Source organism: Galdieria sulphuraria, assembly GCF_000341285.1.
Source record: "Galdieria sulphuraria unplaced genomic scaffold scaf_0, whole genome shotgun sequence".
NCBI classification, from domain to species: domain Eukaryota; phylum Rhodophyta; class Bangiophyceae; order Galdieriales; family Galdieriaceae; genus Galdieria; species Galdieria sulphuraria.
Genome location: NW_005178475.1, coordinates 1 through 19604, shown reverse-complemented (window position 1 = coordinate 19604; position 19604 = coordinate 1). Strand labels below are relative to the sequence as shown.

At 38.1% G+C, this 19604-nt stretch overlaps 11 protein-coding genes across 12 annotated transcripts; 4 read left to right on the top strand and 7 right to left on the bottom strand.

The window, feature by feature from the left end:
• Positions 1 to 13: 13 nt before the first annotated feature.
• Gasu_00110 (ubiquitin carboxyl-terminal hydrolase 14) lies at positions 14 to 1484 on the bottom strand. The gene is made up of 3 exons (XM_005709101.1): positions 1358 to 1484; positions 1184 to 1309; positions 14 to 1121 (listed from the first exon to the last, which is right to left on the bottom strand). The coding sequence occupies exons 1-3, from the start codon at positions 1469 to 1471 to the stop codon at positions 60 to 62; spliced, it is 1302 nt and encodes a 433-aa protein (XP_005709158.1). The 5' UTR covers positions 1472 to 1484; the 3' UTR covers positions 14 to 59.
• Positions 1485 to 1494: 10 nt separating this feature from the next.
• On the top strand, positions 1495 to 2229 carry Gasu_00100 (small nuclear ribonucleoprotein D2). Its single transcript, XM_005709100.1, has 4 exons — positions 1495 to 1645; positions 1698 to 1833; positions 1896 to 1967; positions 2050 to 2229. The coding sequence occupies exons 1-4, from the start codon at positions 1632 to 1634 to the stop codon at positions 2185 to 2187; spliced, it is 360 nt and encodes a 119-aa protein (XP_005709157.1). The 5' UTR covers positions 1495 to 1631; the 3' UTR covers positions 2188 to 2229.
• A 5-nt stretch (positions 2230 to 2234) lies between these two features.
• Positions 2235 to 3859, top strand: Gasu_00090 (photosystem II oxygen-evolving complex 23kDa protein). Its single transcript, XM_005709099.1, has 4 exons — positions 2235 to 2321; positions 2379 to 2828; positions 2879 to 3055; positions 3109 to 3859. The coding sequence occupies exons 1-4, from the start codon at positions 2283 to 2285 to the stop codon at positions 3172 to 3174; spliced, it is 732 nt and encodes a 243-aa protein (XP_005709156.1). The 5' UTR covers positions 2235 to 2282; the 3' UTR covers positions 3175 to 3859.
• A 374-nt stretch (positions 3860 to 4233) lies between these two features.
• On the bottom strand, positions 4234 to 5524 carry Gasu_00080 (aquaglyceroporin related protein, MIP family). Its single transcript, XM_005709098.1, has one exon. It carries the CDS (start codon positions 5496 to 5498, stop codon positions 4383 to 4385), a length of 1116 nt encoding a protein of 371 aa, XP_005709155.1. The 5' UTR covers positions 5499 to 5524; the 3' UTR covers positions 4234 to 4382.
• Positions 5525 to 5623: 99 nt separating this feature from the next.
• Gasu_00070 (uncharacterized protein) lies at positions 5624 to 6364 on the bottom strand. The gene is made up of 2 exons (XM_005709097.1): positions 6246 to 6364; positions 5624 to 6192 (listed from the first exon to the last, which is right to left on the bottom strand). The coding sequence occupies exons 1-2, from the start codon at positions 6340 to 6342 to the stop codon at positions 6089 to 6091; spliced, it is 201 nt and encodes a 66-aa protein (XP_005709154.1). The 5' UTR covers positions 6343 to 6364; the 3' UTR covers positions 5624 to 6088.
• A 914-nt stretch (positions 6365 to 7278) lies between these two features.
• Positions 7279 to 8804, bottom strand: Gasu_00060 (agmatine deiminase). Its single transcript, XM_005709096.1, has one exon. The coding sequence runs from the start codon at positions 8658 to 8660 to the stop codon at positions 7338 to 7340; it is 1323 nt and encodes a 440-aa protein (XP_005709153.1). The 5' UTR covers positions 8661 to 8804; the 3' UTR covers positions 7279 to 7337.
• Positions 8805 to 8854: 50 nt separating this feature from the next.
• Positions 8855 to 10346, top strand: Gasu_00050 (amino acid transporter, AAAP family). 2 transcript variants are annotated; one of them, XM_005709095.1, is made up of 1 exon: positions 8855 to 10346. In XM_005709095.1, the coding sequence occupies exon 1, from the start codon at positions 8879 to 8881 to the stop codon at positions 10277 to 10279; it is 1401 nt and encodes a 466-aa protein (XP_005709152.1). In that variant the 5' UTR covers positions 8855 to 8878; the 3' UTR covers positions 10280 to 10346. The 2 variants fall into 2 exon arrangements, with proteins under 2 accessions (XP_005709152.1, XP_005709151.1); XM_005709094.1 differs by having other exon boundaries at positions 9645 to 10346.
• Positions 10347 to 11369: 1023 nt separating this feature from the next.
• On the bottom strand, positions 11370 to 12574 carry Gasu_00040 (metal ion binding protein). Its single transcript, XM_005709093.1, has one exon. It carries the CDS (start codon positions 12567 to 12569, stop codon positions 11427 to 11429), a length of 1143 nt encoding a protein of 380 aa, XP_005709150.1. The 5' UTR covers positions 12570 to 12574; the 3' UTR covers positions 11370 to 11426.
• Positions 12575 to 12684: 110 nt separating this feature from the next.
• Gasu_00030 (sodium:solute symporter, SSS family) lies at positions 12685 to 15059 on the top strand. Its single transcript, XM_005709092.1, has one exon. It carries the CDS (start codon positions 12799 to 12801, stop codon positions 14887 to 14889), a length of 2091 nt encoding a protein of 696 aa, XP_005709149.1. The 5' UTR covers positions 12685 to 12798; the 3' UTR covers positions 14890 to 15059.
• A 273-nt stretch (positions 15060 to 15332) lies between these two features.
• Positions 15333 to 16794, bottom strand: Gasu_00020 (formamidase). Its single transcript, XM_005709091.1, has one exon. It carries the CDS (start codon positions 16733 to 16735, stop codon positions 15371 to 15373), a length of 1365 nt encoding a protein of 454 aa, XP_005709148.1. The 5' UTR covers positions 16736 to 16794; the 3' UTR covers positions 15333 to 15370.
• Positions 16795 to 17873: 1079 nt separating this feature from the next.
• On the bottom strand, positions 17874 to 19604 carry Gasu_00010 (archaeal ATPase; the record flags this gene model as incomplete). The annotated part of the gene is made up of 2 exons (XM_005709090.2): positions 17874 to 18298; positions 18372 to 19604. Coding segments are annotated over 2 exons (1549 nt in total), but the record flags the coding sequence as incomplete, so codon positions are not given.

Genomic DNA, 19604 nt, shown 5'->3' with positions numbered 1-19604 from the left:
ACATCTTCTTCAGAACAATAACATACCTAAACAAAAGTTGGAATAGTCTAATGGGATGGTTAGTCTAGACTTACTTTGTCATCATCTAATTTATACCAAGATTTATCTCGTTTAACCCAAGCTACATAATGTCCAGAATCCGCAGCTCTTCCTTGATGAGTCAATACTGCACTTAACTCATAATGACCATAATGAGATTGTGTGTTCCAATCCACCGCATTTCCTACATCATCATCATGATTGTCACAAGAAAACTGTGAATCGGATTGCTTTTCTATATTCTGCTTCAACTCATTTGTAGCAAAATCATACAAATTCAAAAGAACAGGAAATGAAACATTCCTCAATATTTTGGCTTTCACTTGTTCCGTAGCTTTCCAAAAGAAACGAACAAATTGAATGCACAAATAAGGAGGCATACGAGATATTCTACTTTTCCTACTCCATCCAACACTCTTACCCAATGTCTCTGCAGTCAACTCAATGGTCGTCTCTAAACCTTCCTTCAATCCTTGTTCTAAATAACTCGTATTATGTGAAATATGACACTTGAGAGACCTAACAACTTCCTTTCTCTTTCTCGGTTGCTCATCACTACTCTCCAAACAGGTATCGATGGTTTCCAACTCAACACCAAATAAGAAATCTATGACTGAATCACCCAACGGAAAACTAGACATGGATAATAGACTAGGTGAGACAAGTACTTGATGACATTGAGCAAGCAAAGTAGACCAACATTCTTCCGCATCTTGTTGACAATAAACTCCATGATTATTTCGCTCTTGAAACTGAGGATTGACATTTCTTAATTGCTGTAACAACTCCATAGGAACAACGGGACCTATACAAGGTGTGGTATGCAAAGACACAAATACTTGAAAGAGTGCAGATACAAGCTTTTCACTTGCAGTTCTTGGACTGGGATGTTGCTTACAATATTCACGAATACTATGAAGTAGATAATCTGCTGTTGAAAGACACTGTACAGTGGCGTTCATATAACAAGTATTTCCTACGTTCACCATACCACAAGGCAATCCATCCCACAACTGCAATGAATCTTCTCCATGAGGAGCTACATCTTCTATAAATTGAACACTTGTGGGTGCTTTAGGGACCTAATAGAATAGTTCAACAACATAATAAGAGGGACGTGTACTACGCAAGTAACCATTCTCACCTCGTCAGCTGAACCTATCAAAACGATGGACATATTCTCTTTCAATCCACAACTATCCCAATCTTTATCTTTGGTAAGTTTTCCACCTTTGAAACCCAATATGGTTTGTCTTTCGGGAGGGACTTGCTAGGAAACTCTTCATCAAAAGGATGAAAGAAACTAGACTAGACTTACCGTCAAACGATATAATTCCTCTTGAAACACCCGAATAGGTTGATTCTTATCTATAGAGATTGAAAACTTTTGTTTTTGCCACTTGACTTGGATAGGAACACTATGATAAGTCATCTCTCTACTACAACAGGCGGAGTTACCCAAGTGGATGAATGATTGGATTGTTTCTTGTGGGAATAAGTCGTTGAGGGAAAAATACTTTTTGTCTCAAGCTGTTGATAGTGTGAATACAATTATCGTGTTGTGATTGTTGGAAAACTCAACGCAACATTTCATGCCTTCTACTAAGTAGGAAACATTGCAATATTATCAAGTTTATACACCAACTTGAATATAATAGGAACAAGGTTCCCGACACTCGTTCGGGAATGGGCGATCCTAACCAACCTTTGGGTATTGTAGACACTGTCAAGTCGGAAGAGTTTTCTCAAGGTCCTCTTTCGTTGTTGGTAGATTGTGTGAAAGATGGTACTCCGGTAAGAAAGAGAAAGGTTTCAAGTGAAAATAGTTTCAATACGAATGATGATGGGTATAATAGGTGTTAATCAATGTCAGAAATAGCAAAAAGTTGCTTGGAAAAGTAAAGGCGTTTGATCGTCATTTCAATATGGTAAGTGAGGAGGAAAGTTGGGCGATGATATTTTTCGAAACTGTACCCCAGATAGAATAGAGTTACTAAGTGCCGTGTGTAGATTCTTGAAAATGTGAAAGAAATATGGACAGAGATACCCAAAAGTAAGAAAGCTAGGCCAGTAAATAAGGATAGGTTTATTCCTAAAATGTTTCTGCGTGGTGATTCGGTGGTTTTGGTATTGAAAGCACCTCAATAAAGAACCTTACAAAGATTTTGAGTTGCGACTCATTATATAAAATGGCCGTCTGAGAAAAGTTTTGTAGAATTGCATCGAGATTTCGTGATAAGGCCATGAAAAGTAGTCCTCGTAATGGGTTTGTTCCTCTTCAGGTAACAAAATTCTCCAGTAGCTATTCCTTTATTCTAATGAATACAATGATACTCTAGTTTTCTATTTTCCTTGCCCCAAAGTATTCTAAAGATAGCTTTGTGAGAAAACCTTGTTGCTCTTCACATCGTCCTCTCTTTCCTTGTGTTGTTTGTTGTCACAAGTTGACAAGCAATTTGAATAATTATAGTAGGCGCAATTTTTTGAATGATTGGGTTTGGACTAGTATCTTGTTAACTGGTGTTGGTTGTTTTCTTGGTGATAGTGCTAGTTGGGCAAAAGAAGAAAAACAAAGTGTTCCTGCCTCCGTTGCCAATCAAGTAGAAACCTATAAAGACTTGATACAAGGTTATAAAATATTGAGACCGTTAGGATGGAATGAATTCAGTGGACAACGCAATCAATATGATATCAAGTGGCAAGATATCATCCAACCTTTGGAAGTCGTCATGATAGCTACTGTGGATATAGGAAAAAATAAATCCATAAAGGATTTGGGTTCTCCCATGGTAAGTATTGCTTATTCATTCGGTTGTTAGAAATTTACAACTTGAAATAGCAAATTGGTGAAAAATTGGCCAAGAACCGCAAGTTGCAACTGGTTACTGCAACTGAAAAGGAAACTGGAGGAATTCCTGCATATGAGATTGAATTGAAAGGAGATCCTCTTCATCAACTGGTTTTATTAACAGCATCCAAAAGCAAATTGTTCAATGTTACGGCTACTTGTTCAGAGGTAAGTCACACGTTTATGGAATTTGTTTTGATGGTTCCATCCTTGTTGTATAGAGTCGTTGGTCCAATCGAGAAAAACTTTTAAGAACAGTAGTAGAATCTTTTGTTCCAAGTTTATAAACATATAAAAGGGATAGTGGGTTGACAAGAAGAGGACTTTATCTTCCACAAAAATGGTTCAAACTCCGTGGAAAATGGCGCCATTTTTCTAGACAGGCATTTTTTTCCTCAACACTTTCCCCGCCCGCCTCCCACAAAAAGTATGAAAAGTTGAACTCTCCAACTCTTTTATATAGGCCCTTCACAATGCTTGGAATTTCCAACATCTATGCGTTGGTTTCTTTATCGAGATGTTTGAATGAAAGCTTGGATTCATTTTTCAGTTGACAACCAATGCTTTATCCATATTGAAACTTGGACTTACTTTATAATCACATCTCTTCAATATTCACATGAAGGAATCAGATGCAGAGGAAGAATGGCATGACTAGTCTAGTATCATAAAAAAAAGCCAAAGAAACATGCAAAGGAGTGAATATAAAAAGCGAACGAGTAGAAAATGAAAACCTTTTAAAACCAAATATCTATCCACTGAACACTAGAAAATTCTGCTGTAAACTAACAACCAACATTTTGACTCTTCAGGCTACTTGTGTATTCGAAAAATGGTTAAGATTATGATCGTTGGAAAAGTCATAAAAATAGAAAATCATAGCTCAAGTTTTGTTTCCGGTTATTATCTCGTAAAGTATTCAAAAACTAGCGATACATTCTGAAAGATTTATAACCGGGCTTCATCTGGAATACTTGTGCACAGTTCTCTTGATCAGCTATTTTTGTCGCACTGAGTCGAATAATGTATGACGACTCTCCATTTTGTTTTCAAAAGACTCTGAATGTTATAACTATGGATTCCTTACGAGAATGATCAACTGAGATTCTATCATTCAATTACTCAACCTAATCTTCTCTGACTGTCAAAGTACAAGTTCGTCGTAACGACAATCTGTAACTAGCGTACAATTACTACTGTTTGTAGTAGCATGAGAGGGTGGACAAGATTCTGTTGGACAGCTGTGGTGAAGAAATATTCTCTCTCTCTCCAGCTTTGGTTATCATTCTAGTTGCATATTTGTGAAACGAATACAAAAGCTGCTTTCTTTTTCTGGTTTGGATAATGTTTTTTTGTGTTTCTAAAACATAATGTGAGTAACCTCATGATGACTTGAGACATCATGAAACGTTCCTCAACAACTTTTTATTTTGCATCGATACAATGAGCTTTTACGAATCTTGTTGTGTTTGAAAACTCAAAAATGCAAACCACGTCACAAACTCTTATCAAGGCCCTCAATACCGGACTCTTGTGGAACTGTCCCACCTGGACCCACATCTATCATAGCATGATGATAGTCACTATGAAAACGATCTTCAAGAATCACATTCATCTTATCTGTTCTACCATAGTCATCCTGAGAAACTGCGAGCTTTGGGAAAAGCCAAATAATCAATCGACTCCAAGCTTTCATCAGAGGGGTATCTCCGTGTATTTGAACTCCTGGCATGAAAGGACGATTAAAGGCTTCGTAAATAAATGCACCAAGTGGACCTCCAATAAAAGGTCCACAAATAGGACCCCACCAATAATTATGGAAACCAGGAAAGGCAGCCTTTCCCCACCCGAGAGCATAAGCAGCCACTCTTGGACCAAAATCTCTTGCAGGATTGATAGCAAAACCCTCAAGAAAGCCAAATCCACCACCAACCATTGCAACTACATAACCAATAAGCAATGCTTTCAATCCATTGTGACTAAACGAGTTGGGATTGAATGGGTCAGTAACGGCAAAGATTCCATATAATAAAATGCCAGTTTGATATATTTGTCCAATAAAACCATCATAATTGGTGAGATGCTCATTGACCGAAGTAAAGAAAGATTCTGAGCTAGTGACTGAATCTTGCTTGGTAATATTGTTGCTGTTGAGATATGCTGTAAATATGGGAAAATACATATTGTATACAGAAAAAGCGCCTACAAATGCACCCATCCACTGTGCAATAATATATGGCACCACTTTCCACCATGGAAAACCTCGGAATAGTGCAAAGCTTACAGTGACTGCAGGATTGATATGACAGCCTGAGACACCACCCGTGCCATAAATAGCAAAAGTGACTGCTAAACCCCATGTGATACAAACTCCCCAATAGGATGTCAAATAAGGACTAGGTGAGAAGAGCAAAGCCATACTCGAACAACTGTCTCCAACCAAAATAAGCAAAAAAATACCAATAAACTCTGCTACCAGTTCAGCAAGAAACTGTAGTCTAGAGGGTGTAAGTCCTATCTTTGACCAGTCAATATGTAAATGAGGGGGTTTTATGGGAGCAACTGGGCTGCTAGTAGCAACTGGATCAACTTCTTGGTGATCAACTGCCATCAAGAATCCACAATAAAAAAAGACGTCGAAGAAACTCTTTTTACGGAATGTATTGAAGATGGAATGGAATAGTCTACGCGACAAAGGGCCATTTCTACAAATCGCAGCGATCTGTGCAGATAAGTTGTAATTTTAGCGTCGGAAGCGTCGAAACCTTACAGTTTTTTGCCTCCCTGGTACATGAGTGTCTTCGGGAAATCGGAACAGGATCATTATCTATCTTCATAGTTCATGCCTTGTTCCTTTAACAAATATAACAGTCGTCGTTGCAGCAGAGCTCATAGTATGGCAACTCTGTAATCTTTCCATCAGAAAGAAAATTCAAAAGCAAGCTTCCACTAAAACACCAAGTCTTTTTCTGACGAAGCACCTTTTTCAAGCTTCAAAAGTATAACTACCGACAAGGTAACCTGCCATCTAGAGACCTGGAATGTTTGAAGTTGTTGAACGACTGTGAGCTCGATATTTTGGTAGCTTCAGTGTAAAACTAGGATTCTTTAATTAAAGAAAAGTTTGTTCCATTTTTTCCAATATTCCTCGAAAAAAAGAACGTTCTCCAAAAAGCTTATTGGAAAGCTTTAGAAAATCATTTAACTACACACCAATAACGTCCTGTACTTAACACTAAACTTTTTTAGACTAAAGCCCCACAAGGTATTCTGAAACTTGTACAAATTACACTTCAAAAGCTCTCCTTAGATAAAGTAGTCCAACTCATCAGGTCGGACACTTTTTTTCCCCTCCAACTATGACCGTTTGGTGGCTTCCTATAACCGCATATACGAGGAGATAATGCAACGGAAGTTACTGAAAGTGCCTTCACAGCGAATATTGATGAAAACATTTAGTATGATAAGAGAAAACGATAGGTGTCTTCCTAAGATTACGCTATCACAATTAACAATTAAGAAGTGTAGCTTGACACATATGTTATGAGAGTTTCTTGAAAAACCAGCAAACAATATCTTGTTTCACAATAAGCTTGGAGTTGATAGTAGAATTAGCTTCGATGCCACAATTTCAAAGAAGTTTGTTAGACCTTACTTTTTCAGACCAGAATGTGGTTTTCCTTCTCTGGAACAAGTATTCGTTATAAATGTCAAACTCTGAATGGTTTTGTCCCTAGTCATGCTGTTTCTTCTATTTTGAATCATTTATGGTTTCTAGTAAGTTTGTATTTAGTTTCACTACAGTTCAAAAGTGTGCGATACGATGAATAAACTGCTATAAAGATACTTGACAAAATGTCATTGCTATAAAAAGGAATTTGATATACAACCAAATAGTCCATGTTTTTTTCCAGCTATAAAAAAATTGATGAACAAGGTACATACAATTCTCCTTTTCTTCACACTTCACAATTGAGCACATTCTTGTTTTTAAAAGAGTATGGATTCCTTTCAATTATCCTGTGAGCTGCTTCAAAACACTGAAACAAGCTTGCACAGACTTGCATCAAGAATCAAAGATACAAATAACGAAAAAGGCAGTAAAATCAACATGAAATAAGATAAACAAGACAAAAAGTATAGCAAGCTGAAGCCAACATCATAACCTGTAATAACGTCCTGGCACGAAACTTAAAAAGTATGTCCATTGGATCGATTCTATTTCTATGTCTTCCTATTTCTATAATTCAAAGAGATTCGATTCTTTCCTTTAATATTTCCAAGGCTATGTTTCTCAATGAAGAGAATGCTGCAAGTTTCCAATATAAGGACTTCACAAACCAATAATACAAGGTGATGATCAAACCAATCATTGCCAATATTTTTGAACAAAAACGTATTATACCTTTATAGAGAAAGACACAAGAACAAAGCTTTCATATAAAAGCCCTTATTGTGGCTGTTGTTGAGTCATACAATGGATACAACCCAGACAACCTCCACCAAGTAAAACTTCTCTGGCATATACTTGAACAATGCGTCGTCCTGGAAAGGCTTCTTCTAATGTTTTCTTAGCAAGTTCATCGTTTGGGTGGTTGAATTTCGGAGCTACAACTCCTCCATTGGTCACGTAGAAATTCACATAGGACGCAGGAAGTCTTTGTCCAGCTGGTCGTAATTTGCAACCATCAAAGAGAAACTGTTCCTCAACAGTCCGGTATAAAGGGCCAGGAAGGTGCAACTTGAACACTTTAATCTTTCTTCCCTTCGCATCGGTAGTACTGTTAAGTCGTTCATAGGCTTCATGAGACCTTTCATACTGAGGATCTTTTGGGTCATCAGTCCAATGTAACACAACGGTTCCTGGCTGAGTAAACTGGCACATGTTATCCACATGTCCATTTGTGTCATCATCGCCATAGACTCCATAAGGCAACCAGATAACTTTCTTAATTCCGAGGAATTCCTGGAGGCGATGCTCTATTTCTTCTTTAGACATGGATGGGTTTCTATTTGGATTCAATAAGCACTCTTCTGTCGTCACTAGTGTTCCTTGTCCATCCACTGAGATGGAACCTCCTTCAAGAACCATACCTGCATAATATTGAGATACATTCTCCACTTGCAGTAAATTCTCTGCAAACTGTGAGTCTAATGACCAGTCTCCATAGGCCGGTTCGGTTGGGCCTCCCCATGCAGTAAAGTTGAAAACTACTCCTCGAGCTAGTTCTTCAACTTCATGATTAGTGGACTTGACAAAAATAGGTCCCGAATCTCTAAGCCAACAGTCATTGTTAGGTATCTGTATGACACGAATGGATTGTGGCAGTCTACTTCTTGCAGCTTTCCATCCAGTAGGATTGGAAGCAACCACCGTTACTGGTTCAAACTGTGATATTGCTTTGGCAATCTCAGCAATTGCTCTTTGAGCTGGTATGCCACCTTCTCTCCATTTGGGAGCTACATCGGGCCATCCAATAAAGCATTGCTTATGTGAAGACCATTCCGCTGGAAATATGTAACCATCTTTCTTCGGAGTGGTCAATTTGGGATAGTTGGTTACAGGTATCTCCTGGTCAAAAGCTTGCGAACTAAACTGCTTCATAGATAAAGAAAGCAGTCTAATATTGTTCTGGTTATTATCCACTGAGGCATTGAACCTTTTTCTTCTGATAGCAGAATAGTTAATAGTAGTAGAAAGAAACTTCTTACAAGTCTGAAAAGTTGACTTCTTCAACAGTTCTTCCGCACACCTTGCATATAATGTTGTCATTGGAAACAGTCAAGTCGGTAAAATAATTCTGAAGCAGTTGTTATTTTCCAAACTGTTATAAAACATTTTCCAGATCAGAAACGCTTTGCGTGGCACATCTTTGACGAATCAATCGTATTAACCGCCCTAACCGTTCATGGGCGGTTGAATAATTCTCTTTGCCCTTTCTTTTTCTAAAGAGATGAATGCAGATCGTATTTGTCAATTGTTATCTGGTGATGGCTACATCGTCGAAACATGATTCCTTAACATATGAAGATCATGAAATTTTAGCTGTTTTGGAAGATGACTGCAAAAACAAAGAAAATAGCCCTCTACATAACGAAGACTCAACTATTGAACCGAGTCAGAACTTTGTAGAGAATGAGAATGATCCCGAAAAAGAATATTTCCCACCTCGTAAAATGCACTGGCTTCAATGTGCTATGCTGAACGCCAATGTCATTGTCGGAGTAGGAGTGCTTCCAGTGCCATCAGCATTTGAATATCTCGGTTGGTTGCCAGCTATTATCCTCAACACCGCCGTCTATCTTATTACGACAATTACTGGATTGTATCTTATGTATATGCATCAACTCTTTCCTACAGTGCGCAGCTATCCTATCATCTTCCAAAAGTATCTTGGCAAAGGTGGACTGTTGCTGGGTAGTTTTCTTGTTTACACTTACATGATGTTCAATATGATGAGTATGATGCTTACAGCAGCCTTATCACTGTCTTCCATGGCTCCAAGTGTCTGCTTGCCTATATTCATAGCTGTAGCAGCTTGCATTATATATATCATTGGTCAGCTTCGTAGTTTATGTGGAGTCTCTCTAGTTGCTTCGGTAGGATTGACTAGTATTCTTGTCGCAATGTTACTTGTAATGGGATATGCCCCTCAGCTTGGACAAGCTGCAAACTCCTCCACCAGTCTAGTTGGAAAGTTTGGCTTTGTGACTGGTGTTCTTGGAATGGACAATCTTGTTTTTGCATATGCTATTCACATTGTCCTTTTTCCATTTATGGCGGAAATGACAGCAATTGAGGATTTCAAAAAAGCACTTTGGACATCTCAGACATTTGCTTTCTGCTTTTATACATCAGTTGGCTCTGTTGGTTATGCCTATTTGGGAAACACTTCTTTGTTGCAGAACCCCATTTCTTTAAGTACTCCATCCGGAGCTCCATTGTATGTCGTCAACGTCTTAGTAATTATTTCGATGATCATCGGTGCCACTACTTGTCAAAATATACTGACTAGATATACGCAATATTATCTTCAACGTTGTGGACGGAGAAAATTCAGAGACACTTCCTTCGTAAATAGAGGTTGGTGGGCTCTGTGGTCTTTCATTGTGGTTGCATTGGGATATGTGATTACCTCATTGATTCCTTTTTTTGGGGCTTTGGTTGGAACAGCAGCTGCTCTCATTGCATCCAATACCACATTTACATTTCCTTCTCTATTTTATTACTTACAGTTTCGAAAGCAGATACCGATATGGAAAGGCAGTGTAGCATTATTTATTATACTCTTTGGCGCAGTTCTTACAGTATTGGGAGGATATGGTGCAATCTATAGTTTGATTCAAGCCATAGAAGAAGGTGGAGTACCATTTAGCTGTTCACAAGGATAAGGCTTCTAGAAGAAACACAGTGAAATTTACATATACTGTGAATCCTAATAAAAGCAGATTCTTGACCTTTTGTGAACGCTTCTAGGCCATTTTCCTTGTCAAAAATAAAATAATCATTCTCAACCAAGGGATCTCCATAAAAGATACATTTCATACATCTTTACTGAAAGAACAAAAGCTCTCCAGAACCAATACATGTGAATACTTTGATCGATTTCTGAACCAGCAAAAGACATTAAAGGAGACAATCTGAGAAAGAGTACATACACATGGAGTGATATCGAAAAATTCTCAGCGATTCCAGAACTAATCGAACGAAACCAACCATCCATGAAAAGAAAAATTACCTTTGTTATTTCAGCAACACAGCAAATAAAAAATAATAAATGTAAAACGAGCTTTAAAAATTAAATTATAGCCTTCTCTCTGAAGGATGCTTGTTATCTTAACAGGGAACGGGACGTACTATAAATTTATGACAAAAAAAAATTAGAAAAGAGCAAAAAAAAAGACAATGTTTCGGAGAAAGGATTAAATTGTTTCAAAAATATAAATCAATTGAGGATTTTTGTCTTTTTCTATGTTCCTCCAATGTCATTTTCAACTCACAAAATTTAGTCTTTCATTTAGACTTGAAATCTCCTCAAATATGTATCATCTGGTGACACTTCTGAATAGATCTACAATTTTTGCATGCTAGACCTAAGCGAATGTATTTGAAAAGTGACAGTCAGCTATTTTAAGTAGTATCTTCAATCAGGAGCATTTCATCCTATAGGTAAATTTCCCAACTCCTGGTCAAGCTGGATGTAACAACTCTCAGAGGGTGTGCTGCATAAAGGTTTACAAATAGGCCAAACCAAGGTTTCAAACAACTCATAAAAATCAAATCCAACTCGACTATCTGCTGCCTACTATTTAAATGGATGGATGAGTTACCCATCTCCTTATAGAACATTTTCCGCTAGGCTGGTTTCTCTAACGTATAATTATAGTCCCAACATTTGATATTGGCCATATTTTTTTTGGACGACGTCAGTCCCAGTTGTTACATCAAGGAAAGTTGGATCCTTGTCACAGTCGCCTTTTTAAAACCAAATAACCCTTTATATATCAATTCACAGCAAAAGGTATCGCGTCTCAAGAATTACATGTAACAACAAGCTTTATGTTTCTCAACGTTGGCTTTTGATTCTAGTGGTGTTAGTTTTCGATAGCTTTTCGCATGAATCAAAATTCTATGCATCAGTTCTTTGTGCCAAAAGTTGCACAAGGATTTTGTTTGCATGAAGAGCAAATCAACTGGCCGCTGATTCATAGGAATAAGATAAAATGCTTTTTCTATTGCGTCAAAGGATAATGAATTTTTGCCATTAGAATCCTGCATTTCCTGAGGATTCAATACTACCCATATCCTTCCTTTTCCTGGAGCATAACGATTCCGGAGTAGCTCATCCAAACTCAGCAATTCTTCAAATGACCTTTGATGCATTGCGTTACAGCATAACACCATGATATCGAAACCACCTCCCGTTTTGGAACGAAGAACACAAAGAAGTTCCCATATGGATAATTGCCGAAGGTTTACAGGAAACGAACCAACTTGCATGTTTGGAAGATAGAATTCTAAAGACTGCCGAGTGTCCACTAAATATTCGAACTTCATTTCCGTAAAAGAACCTTTGCCTTGTAATGCGTAGATGTTCCCTTTATTAACGTTTGCCTGCAAGTTATCGTACAAACTTGAAGATGAATGTTGAAGCATCTTCAAATTATGCTTGATTGGAAAGAGCTTCTTTAGTTCAGAAACCAGAGACTGCGTATCCAAACCTTCGGAGCCCGTCAAGACTATTTGGTATACTTGCCGTTTGACTAGCTCTTCATTTGCTCTTCTGCTCTTTATTATAGAATCCAATGAGAAAATGCAAGCCTCTGTTGAGTATAGTGAGTCACTTCGTTTTTGAAAAGTTATCTGAGCATCATCAGAAGAAAGCAGTTGGAGGTTTTCAGGCTCCTTTAGATCTTCTGCATACATAGAATTGCAATCGTGTTTGTACATACTGTTGAGTTTCTCGTCAAACCACTCTGTGCTAAGAGCACTATCATGAAGTCGAATATGAACTTCTAAGATTTCTACTCTACATATTGGGCATTTTTTGTCATCCAAAAGGCATATACATTTTCTACATATGACTTTATGGCAACATGGTTTAAGCTCTACTTGTGCAGGAAAATCCCAACAAATGGCACAAATTTCGGAACTATAAGTAGAAGAAACCTCTCCTTTCATTACTCTTATTTATTAGCTATTTCTTGCTCGCTTCTTTGCAGTTCAAATATGCCGCTAGGGGAATGGAGGGAACAGGGTTTATCTGATTGAGTGGAATTATGGAGATCGAAATTCCAACGGACTCTGGGCGGTTGAGTTCCAAACGGAAATCGAACGGTTGACTAAATGAGGATGCATTAAATAAATTAAATCACTTGAAACCCTACAAAGTCGTAGTGCATTACTAACGATGGTTCAAAATTGTAATGGCATACCTGTTAGTCAGGGAGGTGAATATTGCTCGAATATATTCAATCTTCCACAGTATCAAAATGTTACGCAATTTTTTACTAGTCAGTCCATTCTTCCTATTGGAGCCGGTTATGGAATCGTTCTCGGGTTTGGGTTTTTCTTTACTGTATTAACTTCATTCCTTGTTTGGTTGGATGTGAAAATTGCTGGGTTTGTCATCAACTCTGAGCATTTCAATACTGCGGGAAGAAATTTAAAAAAGGGCTTTATTGCTGCAGTCGTGATATCTGCCTGGACCTGGGCCGCTACACTTCTTCAAAGCTCTAATGTTGCATATGAATATGGAATTAGCGGTCCATTCTGGTACGCTGCTGGAGCTACTCTTCAGATATTTCTCTTTAGTGTGTTAGCGGTAGAGTTGAAAAGAAAGGCTCCTTCATGTCATAGCTTCTTAGAGATAATTCGAGTACGTTGGGGAAAAAGCGCACATTGTGTGTTTCTGGGTTTTGCTTTCTGCACAAATATTATCGTGACTTCCATGTTGCTATTGGGAGGTTCTGCAGTTATTGCTGCTTTAACTGGTATGAACATCGATCTTGCATCTTTTCTGATCCCACTTGGTATTATTGTATTTACCCTCCATGGAGGCTTAAAGGCTACCTTTTTAGCAGATTACATCCACACTTGTATCATTTATATTGTACTTTGTATTTTTTCATATCTGATATACGCAACGTATCCTCTTTTGGGAAGCCCTTCCAAGGTATATGATAATCTTATGAAAGTTTCAAATGTTCTTCCTATTTCTGGCAACAAGGACGGATCTATTTTGACATTTTTGAGCCGAGGTGGTTTGATATTCGGGGTAATTAACATCATTGGTAACTTTGGTACTGTCTTTGTGGATCAGTCTTATTGGTTAAGCGCAATTGCAGCTAAGCCAAACGAATCTTGGAAGGGTTACCTACTCGCTGGCATCTGTTGGTTTTCTATTCCATTTACTCTGTCTACTTCTTTAGGTTTGGGATGTCTCGCTTTAGATTTGCCCGTTACTTCACAGGAAGCAGGCTCTGGTTTAGTCCCACCTGCTGTAGCTTATCAAATGATGGGAAAGGGAGGTGCAGTTCTCATGACGATAATGCTCTTTCTTGCGGTAACATCTGCTGGTTCACGAGAATTGGTTGCTGTCAGTACTCTTTGTTCCTATGATATTTATCGAACTTATATACACCCTGAAGCAACAGGGAAACAAATTATTCGGGTTTCGAGAATGGTTATTATTGTGTTTGGGCTAACAATGGGAGTATTTGGTATCGTTTTACATCATATTGGATTGAACCTGAATTGGGTTTACTTGTTTATGGGTATTGTCATTGGTGCCGCAGTATTTCCAGTGGCGTTTGTATTGACTTGGAAGAATGTGCCTGCATGGGGAGCAATAGGAGGTTCCATTACCTCAGTACTCTTAGCTGTGATGACATGGCTTTCCGTTGCAAAGGGACTATATGGAAAAGTTTCAGTAGATAGCTTGGGTGAGAATTATCCTATGCTTGCTGGGAATTTAGTATCTATATGCGTATCCGGTATTATATGTAGTATTTCTGCATTCATTAGTCCTCAAAACTTTGATTGGCGAGAAATGACGCAGATACAAGTGGTCGAAAAAGATGAAGAAGTTGAAAGGATGCAAACAGATAAGAAACTGCAAGAAAATCTGAGACGAGCTCGAGTTTGGACTTACTCATTGGCCTTTGGATTTACTATTCTGATCATTATTTTGTGGCCAGTCTTGGCTATTCCAGCAGGTGTCTTTTCAAAGGGCTATTTCACCTTTTGGGTAATACTATCTCTTATCTGGGGAACTGCTGCAACTGTAACCATTATACTGTTACCTCTTTGGGAATCACGGAAAGTGCTGTTGACGATTCTTACTCTCGGAAAGTATAGACCTGCAGGCAAATATAAGAGTTCCCAAACGGAATCTTCACAAGATACAGACGTAAAAGATGTTTCTGACAGCGAATCTAAAGTCAACTCTTTAGATGTTATGTTAGAAGCAAGCAAGCTAGAAGGCTCTGGAAAGCTGTAAGCTGCTATAGTCCTGTACTGTCTAAAGACCTTTTTTTCGAATAATCTGTTTGTGATAGTTTTAGTAGTGGAAAGCAACTTTGAGAAAACAATATTAGCTGATTCGACGTTGTTGGCTAAAATAAATTTGTGTCTGCAAGTTTTGATACGTTAGTCTCATATCATTGTTGTTCTTTCTATCAACTGTTCTTCTGGAGCTGTATCCCTTTAGATTGCTCATTCCACATTGGAAAAATGGAGTCGCTTTAAGCCAAGAGAGAGAGAGAGAGAGAGAGAGAGAGAGAGAGAGGCGATAAATGAAAAATTTTTCAATGCCATCCTACTGTAAGTGAGAAATGCACTATTAAAAAGGTGAGAAACTGAGGAAGAGAATGAAAGCATCGATGATGTACGATAGAAAACACTTCCTATACAAATATAACATGGATATAGAAAGAAACCACACAAGGCAACAAATTCTTTATAGGCCCCTTGCAAATAGATCATTCAAAGTCATTTTGCGATTTTCGAGGAAATGTGGGAAGCTTTCCATCATACGTGCATTGTGGTAGAGATACCTTCATTACTTTGACATGAACATGTTGGGTAGCTACTTTTGGACGAACATCCATATCGAAAATAGCTGTAGGAACAGCCAAAGTAGCACATGCATTGGGAACATCAACTATTCCAGAAATTCTTCCTTCGCACGGGCAACAACTCAGCAAAAGATAGACTTGTTCTGGAGTATATCCAAATTTAGTAAAGTAGTAGATACAATTCAGAACAGCTCTTTTGTACGCCACTGATGCATCCATATAATACTGTTTTCCATATTCATCCACTGACACACCTTCAAATACTAAGAACTCAGAATATCTTGGTTCCAATGGACTGACTTCGAAGATAGGATTGACATGTAGCTTTGTCGGTCCCATAGGAGATAGATACTTATCCATTCCATTTCGAATAATTTGACAACGCATAATCGCAAATCCGGACATTTCAATTGCACCACAGAAAGACACTTCGCCATCACCTTGACTAAAATGAAGATCGCCCATAGAAAAGTTCGCACCTTCAACAAATACTGGCAAATAAATCCTGCTTCCTCTTGTCAAGTTTTTAATGTCACAATTTCCACCGTTTTCTCTTCCAGGAATGGTACGCGCAGCTTCCTTTGCAATCCGCTGAAATTCCGCACTCTTCCGGCTTATTGCACCTAATAGAGCTTCTTTTGGTTCCGGTAGCATAGCCATAGGACGATGATGCAACACAGCGGCAAGTGACATCTTCTCGATGTCTTCCTCTAACAATTTGCGTTCTCTTTCGTTCCATATTTCTAAAAGTTCTTTACTGGGAGCAGTTCCAATGAGACCTGGATGAATATTTCCAGCGAACCGTACTCCTGGTATGTGACGTGAAGAAGCATAAACTCCTTCAAGATCCCAAATAGCCTTTGCTGCATTTGGAAAATGGTCTGTAAGAAAGCCACCACCATTTTCTCGATCAAAAATTCCAGTATATCCCCATTCATGACCAGGAAGAGCACCAAGGTCACACAATTCAACAACGAGAAGGTCTCCTGGTTTGGCTGGTTTACCGTTTTCATCACATACACTAAAAGGACCAGACAAATGGTGATTCTTATTGATATTAATAGACTTTACATCTTCTGCATTATCGTCATTCTTAATTTGACCACCTGTGAAGTCAATCATATCCACCCGAAATACTGAATTCACCTTGACTTGTGCAATTGGTGGAATATCAGGATGCCATCTATTGTGTAGAGGCTTTGGCTGTTGCGTTGGTGACAGATTAGGATCAATAGGAAAAATATTGGGTATTCTTTCCGTAGTGTTCATAGTTTCGTTGCTGAGACAAATTCTGTTGAACAATATTCCACAAATTGTAACCTTGGCATGATGCGAATGTTTCTATATCCATTATTACCATTCATTCCGGTTCTAACCGCCACAATCTAACCGCCAGATCTCAACCGCCCAGATGAAGGGAATCCACAGCTCATTGCAAGTTATTACTTTCAGGAATATGAGAAAGTAAAAGCTCTCGGAATATAAATGCCTGTAGACTTACTTGAGAAGTTAGAGTTTTAGGCAATGCTTTGGCTGTTTGAACCTTGGTTTATTGTGATGTTCTTCTGCGTTGACCAGGTGAAACGGATTACGTGAAACGTCTTTTTGATCTTCATATGAAATAGTTCAGTGTAGAAATTCTATCTTTAGAGAGATATTTTCCTTAAGCTTCTCTGGCAAGCTGTTTTCTTTGTCAAGTTTAAGCTTTCTTCTATCTTATTCCGAGTGTGGCTACTTTCAAGCAAACAAAGAGCAGGAAGGAGATCTTAGGAGACTTGTACTATTTTAAGAGTTTGGTGTACCTTTAACTTTTTGAAGAAAGTTGTTGCTACAATTTGTGAAATTCTATGCAAATATTCGAAAAAGACCAGAAATAGAACGTTTAGAAGGCACTTTACGTTATTCTGTTGGAAAATCCGTAACTAGTTGTAGAAATGATAATAGTGAAACTACTGATGATGATATTTCTGAGAAACGGCTGCTTGGAGTTGTTATTTGGTACGTTCTATTGTTGGAGAGGAGGGTAGCAGAAGCGAGACGGTGTCAACGGTATACAAAGAGACTTGTGAAAAAGTACTTTCGTCTTCAAAAGTGTTGCTGATTTGTCTTTCCTCCCAACTCTCTCAACGTCGTAACTGTCGAGGTGGTGGTGGAGATAACTGGTAAGAATGGAAAAGGGGACACGACATTCTTGTGGCACCACAACCTAGCATTATACCAGCGAGTTCATAGTCTTCTCTTAAATAGTTTATCAATAACTTTTCAGGGTTCTCTATATAGATTGGTATTTCAATGTTAAAGCAGAAGACCTTGTCAAAGTCATTCTTCTCTCGAAGCGTAACTAACATTGGCATTCGAGCATATTGGTAAGATATCTCAAGTTACTAACCTCGTAATGACTTTGCAGTGAGATAAAAACAAAAATTACATGTCTTTATTAGGACTACGACTTCTATAAGGCTTCCATCACCTTTTACAGGGAAATCATGGGCATACCACAAACTAGTCCATAAAAGCTACTTTGCTAAAAACTGTCGTATTCCTAACATAATTCGCAATCTTAGTGAAGGATTATCGATACCACAATCGGAAAGAAAATCTGTCGTAACGCCATCAAAATCTCTTACTCCTATGAAGGACAGCTTAGGCAAACAATAGGCAACATCCTCTTCAGAAAGACCACAACGGTCTCTTAAGAAAGTATTCCAATCAAATGACGAAGACAAAGAACTCGATGCTGCGACACTTCGTTCCACTTGCATAGCACTTTGAAGCTCTTCCGTTTGCATCCTATTCTCCTCATTGGTTCTCGGTCTTATATTTCGAGCCACTCTTGAAGTAACATTTGATTGCTCCCAAAGGTGAAACATATTCATTGGACATCGACTCAAAGACAGTTTTACACCNTACTGAAAAGTTTTTAGAAAACTCTCCTCGGTTTGCTTTCCCAATTTTCCTCAATGTTTCGACATTATCTCTTCCCAAATATATTTCAAGGTTCCTTTGAGAAACAATTACCAATTGCAGACATGATCGACTACTTTCATTCAAAGTTGATCCCGAAGAATGTTGAGTCACAAAACGACTTGCATCTTCAACAATATTATGTTCTTCGGTAGAGAAACCTACAGATTGATCATATCTAGTACATACTACCACAAACTGAAAACGAAGTTGAACAGATGAAAAAGATTCGTCATTCAAAACGGAAACAACTCCCTTAAAAAAATTTTTGGCTTCTTCCTCAATATTTGTTTTCGAAAATTCAGTTTTGTGATAAAATTTGAATGAAAATCCAACAACATAACGTGTTTGTCCATTATGGAATACAACATATGCATCAGGACCACTCGAATTGCCCTCCTTTGGAACAAAAATACCACAATGTTGTAAATATTTTCTATAATGATCAGAAAATGAATCAGAGACATTTCTCAAGATGGGTATATCATAAGATTTTGTTGATTCTATAGAATACGAAACATTGTCCTGTTCAATAAAAGAACCCTGGAAAATTCCTGGAATAGCAGAATGTACAATCTGCGAGGAACTAGAATGAAGAAAAGCTAATAAGCGAAAACGAAAGATCTTCATAAATACAAATTCAAAGAAGACTCCTTTTGCTGTTGAAGTGTCGGGAATATAACTAAACGGAGATAAAGGAAAAAGTTCAGTAGCCTCACGGAAAAATTTATAGTTGCTATGAGCTCGCAATATAAATTCACAACAACCAATCTTGAATTCCTCGCCCAAAACTTCAGAGTAAAACCCAAAAGTTGCAACCAAATCCATCAAATAAGTTGTCGTTCCACATAGAGTAATTGCAAAGTTGATTGGAAAAACTGTCCCGAGCTGATAATTGAAAAGAACAAATTGATATCGAAGAAGGGTTGCAGAATCTAATATCTCCGGAACAATAAACGTTGTTGTCTTTCGTACTACAGAGTGAAAAATATCATCTAACACACTTTCCATATTGTCATCGTTGATAACAGGTTGCGACAAGTTTGCAGCTTTCTCTGCTAGGGCTACTAAAGTATTCTTTAAAATCAACGGAATACCTCCTGTCTTCTTTTTTAATAATTCTGCGAATCGATGTTGCAAGCCATCTGAGGGCAATAACCAGTCCTTCAAGGTC

What these genes read in the sequence shown, in the direction of transcription:
- Gasu_00020 (XM_005709091.1), bottom strand. Translation starts at nt 16,735, where the DNA reads ATGAACACTACGGAAAGAATACCCAATATTTTTCCTATTGATCCTAAT.
- Gasu_00090 (XM_005709099.1), top strand. Translation starts at nt 2,283, where the DNA reads ATGAAAAGTAGTCCTCGTAATGGGTTTGTTCCTCTTCAG. An exon ending in ATGGGTTTGTTCCTCTTCAG is followed by an intron (nt 2,322 to 2,378) that starts GTAACAAAATTC and finishes ATGATACTCTAG; the next exon opens with TTTTCTATTTTCCTTGCCCC. An exon ending in AGGATTTGGGTTCTCCCATG is followed by an intron (nt 2,829 to 2,878) that starts GTAAGTATTGCT and finishes AACTTGAAATAG; the next exon opens with CAAATTGGTGAAAAATTGGC.
- Gasu_00050 (XM_005709095.1), top strand. Translation starts at nt 8,879, where the DNA reads ATGGCTACATCGTCGAAACATGATTCCTTAACATATGAAGATCATGAA.
- Gasu_00110 (XM_005709101.1), bottom strand. Translation starts at nt 1,471, where the DNA reads ATGACTTATCATAGTGTTCCTATCCAAGTCAAGTGGCAAAAACAAAAG. An exon ending in AGGAATTATATCGTTTGACG is followed by an intron (nt 1,310 to 1,357) that starts GTAAGTCTAGTC and finishes AGAGTTTCCTAG; the next exon opens with CAAGTCCCTCCCGAAAGACA. An exon ending in TGATAGGTTCAGCTGACGAG is followed by an intron (nt 1,122 to 1,183) that starts GTGAGAATGGTT and finishes CTATTCTATTAG; the next exon opens with GTCCCTAAAGCACCCACAAG.
- Gasu_00080 (XM_005709098.1), bottom strand. Translation starts at nt 5,498, where the DNA reads ATGGCAGTTGATCACCAAGAAGTTGATCCAGTTGCTACTAGCAGCCCA.
- Gasu_00100 (XM_005709100.1), top strand. An exon ending in GTGTGAAAGATGGTACTCCG is followed by an intron (nt 1,834 to 1,895) that starts GTAAGAAAGAGA and finishes TGGGTATAATAG; the next exon opens with GTGTTAATCAATGTCAGAAA. An exon ending in TTGATCGTCATTTCAATATG is followed by an intron (nt 1,968 to 2,049) that starts GTAAGTGAGGAG and finishes TGCCGTGTGTAG; the next exon opens with ATTCTTGAAAATGTGAAAGA.
- Gasu_00060 (XM_005709096.1), bottom strand. Translation starts at nt 8,660, where the DNA reads ATGACAACATTATATGCAAGGTGTGCGGAAGAACTGTTGAAGAAGTCA.
- Gasu_00040 (XM_005709093.1), bottom strand. Translation starts at nt 12,569, where the DNA reads ATGAAAGGAGAGGTTTCTTCTACTTATAGTTCCGAAATTTGTGCCATT.
- Gasu_00030 (XM_005709092.1), top strand. Translation starts at nt 12,799, where the DNA reads ATGGTTCAAAATTGTAATGGCATACCTGTTAGTCAGGGAGGTGAATAT.
- Gasu_00070 (XM_005709097.1), bottom strand. Translation starts at nt 6,342, where the DNA reads ATGTTTTCATCAATATTCGCTGTGAAGGCACTTTCAGTAACTTCCGTT. An exon ending in GAAGCCACCAAACGGTCATA is followed by an intron (nt 6,193 to 6,245) that starts GTTGGAGGGGAA and finishes ACTTTATCTAAG; the next exon opens with GAGAGCTTTTGAAGTGTAAT.